This window comes from Hippichthys cyanospilos, chromosome 5 (assembly GCF_059441005.1).
Source record: "Hippichthys cyanospilos isolate Australia breed blue-spotted pipefish chromosome 5, RoL_Hcya_1.0, whole genome shotgun sequence".
NCBI lineage: Eukaryota > Metazoa > Chordata > Actinopteri > Syngnathiformes > Syngnathidae > Hippichthys > Hippichthys cyanospilos.
The window spans coordinates 15203726-15213990 of record NC_142373.1 but is presented as its reverse complement, the minus strand read 5'-3'; the positions used below and the strand labels follow the sequence as shown (position 1 = coordinate 15213990).

General features: G+C 45.0%; 2 protein-coding genes across 8 annotated transcripts; one reads left to right on the top strand and one right to left on the bottom strand.

Annotated features, from left to right (window-relative positions):
* Positions 1-176: 176 nt before the first annotated feature.
* LOC148423708 (trace amine-associated receptor 13c-like) lies at positions 177-2845 on the bottom strand. 5 transcript variants are annotated; one of them, XM_088415068.1, is made up of 3 exons: positions 2427-2845; positions 2241-2326; positions 177-2162 (listed from the first exon to the last, which is right to left on the bottom strand). In XM_088415068.1, the coding sequence occupies exons 1-3, from the start codon at positions 2806-2808 to the stop codon at positions 1674-1676; spliced, it is 957 nt and encodes a 318-aa protein (XP_088271194.1). In that variant the 5' UTR covers positions 2809-2845; the 3' UTR covers positions 177-1673. The 5 variants fall into 5 exon arrangements, with proteins under 5 accessions (XP_088271194.1, XP_088271195.1, XP_088271191.1 ...); XM_088415069.1 differs by having other exon boundaries at positions 177-2326; positions 2427-2484; positions 2689-2845; XM_088415065.1 differs by having other exon boundaries at positions 177-2326.
* A 3462-nt stretch (positions 2846-6307) lies between these two features.
* On the top strand, positions 6308-7462 carry LOC148423707 (trace amine-associated receptor 8a-like). 3 transcript variants are annotated; one of them, XM_088415229.1, is made up of 2 exons: positions 6308-6372; positions 6649-7462. In XM_088415229.1, the coding sequence occupies exons 1-2, from the start codon at positions 6308-6310 to the stop codon at positions 7460-7462; spliced, it is 879 nt and encodes a 292-aa protein (XP_088271355.1). The 3 variants fall into 3 exon arrangements, with proteins under 3 accessions (XP_088271355.1, XP_088271354.1, XP_088271353.1); XM_088415228.1 differs by having other exon boundaries at positions 6308-6483; XM_088415227.1 differs by having other exon boundaries at positions 6308-6528.
* The last annotated feature ends 2803 nt before the right edge of the window (positions 7463-10265 follow it).

Genomic DNA, 10265 nt, shown 5'->3' with positions numbered 1-10265 from the left:
GATAGATAGATAGATAGATAGATAGATAGATAGTTGGATCTTTCACATTTGATCGTCATGTAATCTTAATTTTGATTGCGGACCCAGTTGAATAATGCTGTATTGTTTGCATACCTTAGTGAAAGATTCCTGCGCGTTCGGGTATGAGCAGGGATAAACACACATGCACACGTTCATCGCGTCAACAACACTTCTAAGATTTATTATTACCAAATTGTCTAATGCAGTTTACAAGCCAATTGTCCAAAACAGAGATCTCTGGATCTCTCCCGTGTTACGGTGAGAATGATTTGCCGGTGTACCTCCCGGTCAAATCTTTTGGATTCGCCGGTCCACCAAAAGAGGTGGTCCCATGGCCAGGTCATCATGTTATTTCCGGTTCGCTGCTGCCCCTTTCGGGTGGAGGTTTCGAATCTAGCCACCTCAGCACCTTGGCGAATACTCTTGGAGATACTTCTGAGTCCTCCACAGTCAGAGACCTGTGGGCGTCAGTTGACTGATATGTGTATTCGAGGTTGAGAATGAACACCAGGAGGGGCCCCTGGGGGGTGACCAGACCACGATGTCCAACGGATCTTATTACAAGTCAAGCGTGAGAAAGAGTGGTTACAATTGACCCCTCTTTACCTTCCTTTAAAACGCTAAATCTAATGCGAAAGCTGAAGCTGAACACTACTTACACTCCTTCCCCCACCCATGAAGGGAAATTCTCAGTGCAGCAGTATGAAAGTGTTAAAAGAAATCATTTGCGCCGCATTATACTCTTGTTTCTGTCAAATGTGCGCCACCTTGTTCTCCATTTCTTATGTGGAACAACTTTCCGAGAGCTTTTGGTTATATGATGTTGGAAAACAGATGAATATCCCTGTGCTTCTGGACCTTGAGACTACGTGTTCAGTGGGTTGGGGTGTCATGTGATACATTGCCATACTGTTCTTCATTCAACAGATCCTGTCCAAGTTCAACCTTGTTCCCAGTGCTGCGAGGGAACAGTATTGTTCAATGGCGTAGTGACTTTAAATTTACACTCAAAGTCACTGGTTCTCATATGGGGGTACACGAAGGTACTTCAAGGGGTATGTGAGATTTGAACAGGCCTTCTACAGGCCTCAAAAAATGGAATTTCATGCTTTGTAATGACTCGACAGGAAAAGGACAGTTTTGTTTTCAAATTATGGGCAAACGAATTGGAACTAGACCAAGAAGCACAGGACCAAATGCATAGCACTAATACGGCATGCTTTCTACTGTGAGACTGTAAATTTGATCAAGCGTGCCGACGAGCAGGTGAAAGGATGACATGTCGAGCCAGCTGACAAGATTAACGGCATCTGGGTCGCAACTGGAAGAGGAGACAGAGCATGACACGCAAATGAAGGCAGCGGCGCAGTTGCTTGGAGCCCAGGGATTTTGTGGAAAAAGTGAAATCTGATATCGCACAAGGCTGTGATTAAATCAAGAAAGGCGCACAGCTCCACGCACCGTCCTCTTGACACCCACGCACACTGATTCAATCAGGCCCGCGTGTCGGCAGATGGTACGCGCAGCATAACTGCCAATTTCCTCCCCGGTCCCAAAACAGCACTGGCGGCATTGCAAACAAAGCACATGAGCTCATAAAGTCAGCATTTCAAACAGCGGTCGGCCTTCCAAAGCCAAAGGCCGTGGCGGGCCTAGAGAAGGCGGGCCCCGTGGGAACCGGGCCGGAATATGCGCAGAGTGACAACGTGTCGGACGGCTCTTCGAAACCACGGATAGAACCAGGCGTAGATCAAGGGGTTGAGACAGGAGTTGAGGTAGTAGACATTGAGCGCCGCAGAGGCACTGGGCAGGCTGCTGCCCACCAGCGTCCCGCAGTAGTACGGGCAGAAGCACATCAGGAAGACCAGCACCAGAACCCCCAGGGTCCGGGCCGCCTTCAACTCGGACTTCTTTGCCTTGGGGACGAGAGAGCGCGCCGCGTTGCCGCCACACGCTACCTGGGAGCGCATGGCGCGCGCTTGCGCCACAGCCACGGCAAACACACGCGCGTACAGCGCAACGATGATGCACAGCGGTAGGACAAAGGTCACCAGCAGGTCAAAAACGGCCGCCGCGTGCCCGATATGAATGAGGCACTCCCCGTAGCAAGAAGTGCGCTGGCCGGGATGCGCCAGGTCGTCCTTAATGAGCACGGCGCTCATGAGAAGCGAGGAGAGCCAGCAGAAACAGATGCAGGCCCGGAGGCGCTCGACGCTGACCTGGAGGCGGTAATGCAGAGGGCGACAGACGGCCGCGTAGCGGTCGGCCGACATAAGCACCATGTTGCCCACCGAGGCCGACGTCACTATGAAGGACACAAAATTGTAGAGGGAACAGGCGAATTCTCCGTAGGTCCAGCAGGACTCGTTCAGGCGGATCTCCCCGGGCCAGATCAGCAGACCCACCAGGAGGTCGGAGACGGACAGAGATAAGAGGAGGAGGTTGGTGGGAGTGCGGAGCTGCCTGCACACAAGTCAAGCCGCACAAAAAGCATACGTCAGGTTGCAAGGCGCGCCGCCTCCACCCTTCCTTCGGAGCGATCGGCAAAGGCCCGAAATCGAATCGGCCAAGTGAGGTGAAAGGTCGGACAAAAGCAAAGAGTGTGTGCCTGAAGTGGGAGATGGAGATTATGACCAGCAGGTTGAGCAGCACGGTGACGATGCACACCACGTAGAGCAGAAGACTCCAGAAAGCGTCGGCTTCCGACCCGGCCCGCGACGGCTTGCGGCACGACAGATTGCCCAGCCGCGGGAAGCACGGCTCCCCTCGCTCCTCGCCCAGCTCCATGGTCACTGGTCGGCCGCGGACGGTGAGACGCCCCCTTTCCCGCTTCTGGGTGAAGACTTTATCTTCGTACTTTGCACTCTGTCCCTCCCTCCGCTGCTGTTTGGCTTCCACTGATTGGTCCGTGTCCTGGCTCCTTTCAACGTGAAAATTGCGTGTCCGGCCGTGCCGCTGGAACCCGCAATTCCCACTAAGTGACTCTATGACAACTGTCAACTCGATATCGCATCATATTTGTCACCATCTCATCCCAACATGAAACCTAAAATAGAATTCGATGTGGTCATCACGAATGCTTATACGTTTCGAGACAAACTCTGTACTCGTTTGCCGGCACTTGTTGCCACTGTGACAGCGGCGACTACATTCTAACCGGTAAACGGGTGATCAGCCAGCTACAAGCGGAAGATCCAGGTTTTTTTCTCTACGAGCCTGAGTCTGAGGGCGTTGGAAAGGTTAAGCTGGTGTAACAATACACAGAAGCTGAAAACTGATTGGAGAAAAAATAAATAAATAAAGATAACCCACAAATGACTGTAGACTGTAGGTATTCCGTTCACAAATACTTCCTCCCAAATGTACTGTGCTATACAGCGTTTGAGTCTTTAACTCTGATCGAGCGTCTCTTTCCAATGGCAAATTCGCTACTCAATTTGTACAATGGAACCCCTAGATACGAACGCTTCTGTACATAAAATATTCACTTTGCCAGGAAAAATTCGGCCACATTTTTGCCTATCAATATGAGAAAAAATCAACATACGAGCAATAACTCGTATGCTTCACTAAATGATGATTCACTAAAAGAACAATTTAAGACACAAAGTGCACTCCAGAACGGATTAAATTTGCACCACTGTATATTTGAATGCAGTTTCGCCAGTGGGATCAAAGTTCACAGGCATTCAATGTAGGTTTTTAACATTGGCACTTAGAACGTTTTCCGCATTCTCCAAATCTTTTGATGTTGTTATGTTCATAAGTGGTTTTCAAACTGGGTTCCGCGGACCCCAGGGGTCCATGGCCTGACTGCAGGGGGTCCATTAAATATTTTGAGTCATTAATAAAAAAAAAATAAAAACCTATTTGTGTTCATTTCATTTTATTTTATATCAAATTGTGAAAGTATTCATCACCTCAATAAAGCAATCACTTCAACAAGTTTAATACATTTTTAAAAATGTAATCATTTTGAAATTTGTCAAAAAGCGGTTTGTGTCTACAATTGCTGGCTAACGAGGCGGTGAAGCCAAGCTAAGTTAAACTGGAATTTTACTTTATAATGCTGTTTTTGACAAAATAATTGGCAGCAAACTATTTGGCGAAAACTGACCCAGTTTGTTTTATTTTCTAAACTTTACGATAGCTGAAAAGTAACAAATGTACTAGTCAAATTGAATCGGTTGGTGAATAAAAAAGGCACTTATGTTTGTTTCCACCTGTACAATTTGTGTTGCAAAAGTATGTATTTTATTGTTTTTGTGGGAAGTTTGTTGTAGCAGGCAAAAGGAGAGTGCAATTTTGTGGCTCTTGTTTTCACGCAGACGACACCTTTGGCCATCGTGTTGGCAGGTTGGGTCAAGGAACGTAAAACAAACAGGCTGACAATTCTCATTTTTTGAAGAGAGAAATTTCTCAAAACAACTCAATCGTGAGCTCTGTGGTGTTCAAGAGAACCCGAGATGGGGAAGTCGCTCAGGACAGGACAAATGTCAGGTGGACACTTTGTCCAGTCCAAGATCAACCTTTTGGAAGCCTTTCCAACGTATCAGTTATTGATGAATCAATTTCTCTGTCGTCAGGTGTGCCCCTGGAGGACATCCTCGGGGATGTTCCCCAAGCGCGATGTTTTTGCAACCGTTTCACACCTTGGCCCATTAGCTTGCAACCATGACTCCGCTTGTAATTAGAAGTGTGAAAGTCACACGACAAACATGTGAGCCGATGCAGCCACTGGACAATGTGAAAAGCTCAATAACGTCATTGTTTTCGAACCAAGACTAATTGAGAATAACAATGTGTTTCACCTGCCTTTCTTTTTTGCAAATGTTTGCTTTTTACTTCTCTTACACAGGAAAAACTCAATGAAAGCATTTGACATAGCGTAACATGAATGTTAGCAGTCATGTGGATTACGATTAAACCGACTAAAATGTGTGAGGAGGCTAAAATCAATTTATTTGATGTAGAAATACTTTGAAAATTCTAGAGGATGAAAGCATATAGATCAGGGGTCTCCGACCCTTTTGAAATCGAGAGCTACTTCTTTGATACTGAGTAATTCGAAGGGCTATCAGATTATGTGAAGACACCCATCATGTTAATGATTTTTCACAATGATTAAAGAACAGCTGCAGTAAATATGTAAATCAGTGTAATGTAAATGTATTACATGAATAATTGTTTTTGAAATTCATAGAAAATCACCAGTGTTCTATTAGATGTAAGCTATTTGCAGAACAGGCCCGCGCGCTACCCGTGTGATCTTCGGGGTCACCACGTTGATGACCCCTGATTTAGAGTGTCCAATATACCCGCCATGCATGTTTTTGGAATGTGGGAATAAGCCGGGGTGCCCGGAGAGAACTCACACAAGCTCAAGGAGAACATGCAAACGCTAGCTTCTCATGTTTTTTGTACTTATTCGGGTCACCTAGCAAGAGAAAAAAAGGGCAAGATTTGGCGTGTCATTCATTAGCAAATGGCTGGCGCGCTTGCTCACATGGCAGGAGGGCAATTTTATTTGTATTTATTTTACATCTTAAGATCTTTTTTTCAGGACTTACTCAGGTCTTGTGAGAAGAAAAATGGGTAAGATCTGGCAACTGATGGGTGCAAGGGTTAGACTAGCCAATCATGTCATTTCCAGTCCTAATTAAGATCAGTGTAAAAATAAACCAAGAGGATCGTTTCGACAAATAAAAGCCTGGACACAAAAATGGCATAATTATCATACTTCACAACATTGCTCCAGGAACTCTATCAATTCTTCAACGTGGGCCACTGGAGGCACACTTTATCCCTACCATCTTGTCATTTGCAGCTTAACTTCAACTTCTCTAATATTGTTACTTAAGGGTATCCCAACTCCTTCCTCCATGTCTATCCCCCAACAATTTTCAAAACTAACCAACCACCTCACCTTTTTAAAGAGTAGGTTTCAGACTGACACTTGTTCCTTTTGCTGTATGACCTGCATGACCAACCAGCCTTGTGGGAGGCTGCCCCCGACTGGGGCCTTTCGCTTGCTTTGGGGGGTATGGTGACCATTTTGGAATCAGTGCATTATAGGTCTTTCTCAATATGATCTCAAATGGAATATGTCTTCATATCACTGTGACTTGTGTTGATGTGGCCTGCGGCGCTCATCATGACATCGCACTTTGAGAACTTTGACAAACTTCGATCCAATCCGATTCGTTTGTGGGAGGTACGAGAAGACTTAAATGAGGCGTAAGAAGGAGACGTTGAGACAGACTGCCGCGCGAGCGGTAGCTTCCGGATGGAGATCGGAGACGACCGATGGGAACTCTGCTTCCCGCAGCTAGCCAACCTCTCCTGCAGGTGGTCTCCGTCCGCGTCATCCGAAGCCGTCCTTTTGACAGTTCTGCTGCCTAGCGTCTGCGTCCTCACCGTGCTCCTCAACCTCCTGGTGGTCATCTCCATCTCCCACTTCAGGCACATGTTCTTTCTCTGGGCTTACGAGGCCCCTCTCAAGACTATGTTTTAGTGAGCCCGTCTGTGCGTCGGGACCGTGACATTGCCGCCGGTGCTTTTCGGTCCAACTGAGGGTATGCCTCGTCTATGTTGTGCTCTTTTTTTTTTCCTTCTCCTTGTGCGCAGGCAACTCCACACTCCTACCAACCTCCTCCTCCTCTCTCTGGCCGTGGCCGACTTCCTGGTGGGCCTCCTGATCTGGCCCGGGGAGATCTACATGGGCGCGACCTGCTGGGCTTTTGGTGATGCGATTTGCTCCGTCTATCACTTGGTGTCGTTCATCGTCACGTCCGCCTCAGTAGGACACATGGTGCTGATCTCAGCTGACCGTTACGTGGCCATTTGCCATCCTCTGCATTATAACGTCAAAGTCACTGTGAAAAGAATTCAAGGGTGTATTTGCCTCTGCTGGTTTTTGTCCTTTCTTTACAGTAGCGTCATTTTGCGGGATCAGCTGGCACACCCAGAAAAGTGTAGCTCTTGCTTTGGAGAGTGTGTTATTCATATGGACATTGACGGAGGGATTCTTGATCTGATAGTGATTTTCATCCTTCCTCTCTGCATCATCGTCACCCTGTACACCAGGGTGTTTGTGGCAGCTGCGGCTCAGGCACGAGCCCTGCGCTCTCACGTTACCTGCGGCAAATTACAACATCGCGTCCCGCACAGAGCCATGAAATCCGAGTTGAAAGCGGCCAGGACTCTGGGCGTTTTGGTCGTGGTTTTCCTTATTTGCTTTTGTCCTTTTTACATTGTCTCTCTGGTGGGCGGCGTGACCTTTTCATCATCTGCGCAATACGCTCTGCATTTGTTTGATTTCAACTCATGTGTGAACCCCTTAATATACGCTTTGTTCTACCCGTGGTTTCGAAGAGCCGCGAAGCACGTTGTAACTCTGCGCACATTGCGGGCCGGCTCCTCGGGAGCCTGTGTTCTGTAGGCTGGGCACTCAAATGCGCGTCTCCATTTCCGGATGTATGCATGTGCAAGGCAACAATTGAGTGTTTCATTTGAGGGGAGCAACTGTCTTTTTTTATTTTTTTTTTACTGCACATGCCTGCCTTACAATATGACAATAAAGTGTGGGAAAAAAATGCCTGTGTCGGTCACTTTGGATATATGGGACACTTTATGCACATGAAAAAGAAGTAAGACAAAAAACTGTAAAAACATGAGTGCAAAATAATTTTAAGCATGCAGAAAGATGAAAAATGATACAAGATCAAGACTGGACATGGAAAACCATACTGCTCATAATTCAAAATTCTGTAATTGTACTGAAGTTCAAAGACAGACATGGTGTGCAGCCTATTGTTGAATACAAAAATAAATCCTGTGATTAAACATAACATTACAGAACATATATTCACACAGCCGATGAATAAGTACAAAAATATAACCTGTGGTTAAACATAAAATCACAGAATTATATTGAACACCACGTGTCCTGCACAAAGTACATGTTATGACATCACCATGTCACAGAAGACCATCGCACAAGGACCGAGAGAATCAACAACTCATTTGGACATTACAGCTGACACGTCGACGTTCACATCACAAAAGAAAATGCAAATGAACTGAAGAAGCCGCAAGCAATGATCAGATGATGTAAACACGAAAGAAAACAAATAATGCAAAACACTATCAGCATTCATGTACAAAATCTCATTTCACAAAACAGAAACTCCCCCACTAACCATGCGATCAATTTGGGCCTCGGGCAGCAGCCTGTGAACTCCGTCAAAAGCACAACCTTCAGTTTCACAGCTCCAACATAATATAATGTAATGCTTGATACGGTACATTTAAAAAGAAAATTAAAAAAACAAAACGAGACGTGTGGTTTTTTTTGTGTACTTTGTTTCATTCTTTCTGATTGAGTCAACCTCATTCGAGATTATGTTCGTGTCTTCTTCACTTCACAAAGATACTATGACTAACTCGCCCTTGGAAAACTACAACCCAAAATCATATGTGCTGTACTGCAGAATTAAGGCCCCGCACTGTATGGACTCCATGGCCAAAATCCAACACTTCCCCACTTTTCTAAACGCAAACACAACACTTATCAGTCAAGTTGAATACAGGACAGCGATACAGGCACTCGAGGACATTTAAAAAAAAAAAAAAAAGTCAGTCTTCACTTTGCCCTGAATTTACAACTCGAACTTCATTTCCAAGTAAACGCTATGTGAACCCGTTTAATTTCAGACCCGTGTTGCTCACTCTGGGAACCAAAGATGATCAAGTTGGTTGAATGTAGTCGTGACTAAGCCGAGAAGAACTTCAAAATAAAAGCATGACAACGCCGTTCATGTCATATGTTACTTGTACCATACGTACAGTTTATTTTGAAGGATTGTCTGACTATCGCACAACGTTTGGCTTCGACTATGATATCGCGGCTTGAAAGGCGGCACATTGTCCCGCAGCACTTCTAATAAAACAAACAGATCATGTATCAAAGATCCCTCTGATATACTGTATAGTACTGATGTGCGTGTTGGGCAAAACATCGGTGCGGCTAAAGATTCTAACCTTCGGAAATGGCACCTACAGAGACACCTTAAGGGCATTCACCTGAGCTGAGCGTTAGCACAATAAAGCTAGATGCTAATGCTAATGTTAATATTCCACTTTCTGTCACAGAAGAAATCAGCAAGCCATTTGGCACAAGCATGCCAAATGGTCACTTCCGTTTATAAATTGCAGTGATAATTGCAATTGTAATTGTAATTGACAACTGCTTGTAAAAGTAAGAATTTTTGTGTATCGTAACATTCATTGGTGTCAGGCCTTTGAAATTCTGACTGAGAGTGAGTTCATTGTTATCGAGCACGAGCGTGAATCGCGGTAGACAGCAGCTCGGGACCACATTATTAACCATTTTTTATATTTTTTCTTTCAATAATAAACACAATTGAACAGAACCCTGACTGAGTAAAATCTTTAACACATGCAAGGGCGTTATTGTAGACAGTGGACTAATGGGACTAATTTCTTCTTCTTTTTTTTTTTAATGCATCATGAAATAATCCGCACATTTGACACTCCTGCTATAAACTCAGGACCCTGACGATCCTCCATCTTCTGAGCCATTTCGGCAATGCAGTCGTGCAAAAAGAAGACGAAAGATATCAAACGAAACGCTCATCTGTTGTCAAAGTAAAATTGAATAAAGCCTGAGAAAAACAATGTGTATGAGCAGCATTTGTCACTTTATGACTTAGTGTAATGTGTTGAATTGAGTAAAAAAAAAACATCAAAAGACTCTCATAGTAAGAGTTTACAGATGAATGCATGCAGTCAAAATTTATTTGTCTTTGGGTTAAAATTCCTTCTTGGTCGTTTTACACAAGTGTGTGATGGTTTCAGGAAAACTGAGCATTTGGCTTTATTTTTGCCTTTTGTAACTCTTCTCTTTTGGAAGACACTATGTGTTGCAGCATTGTTCTTTTTATTATTATTTTTTTTTCTTCTAACCCTAACGCTTTGGTAGGGAACAGAAGCACCTAGTGCAAAGCAGTCTGAGTGGACGTAAGTGTCGAGTTCCAGGCGGTGCTGCTCATTTCTGTCGGGCCTCTTAGTGCATTACTTAAGTGTCCGTGATGCACTTTGTCCATAAGCCACACAGGGGCGTTATATGATTTGAAATTGAACTACAGCGCGTGTGAATGTCTATTTGCTTTGCATATGCCATTTTCAAATGATACTATACATAACAGCACCAAAACTGTTCT

Excerpts from the sequence above, each read along its gene's own strand:
- LOC148423708 (XM_088415070.1), bottom strand. The coding sequence starts at position 2,808 with ATGGAGCTGGGCGAGGAGCGAGGGGAGCCGTGCTTCCCGCGGCTGGGC. Across the intron at positions 2,485-2,572 it reads CTTGGCCGATTCGATTTCGG|GCAGCTCCGCACTCCCACCA; the intron begins GCCTTTGCCGAT and ends ACTTGTGTGCAG.
- LOC148423707 (XM_088415227.1), top strand. The coding sequence starts at position 6,308 with ATGGAGATCGGAGACGACCGATGGGAACTCTGCTTCCCGCAGCTAGCC. Across the intron at positions 6,529-6,648 it reads GAGGCCCCTCTCAAGACTAT|GCAACTCCACACTCCTACCA; the intron begins GTTTTAGTGAGC and ends CCTTGTGCGCAG.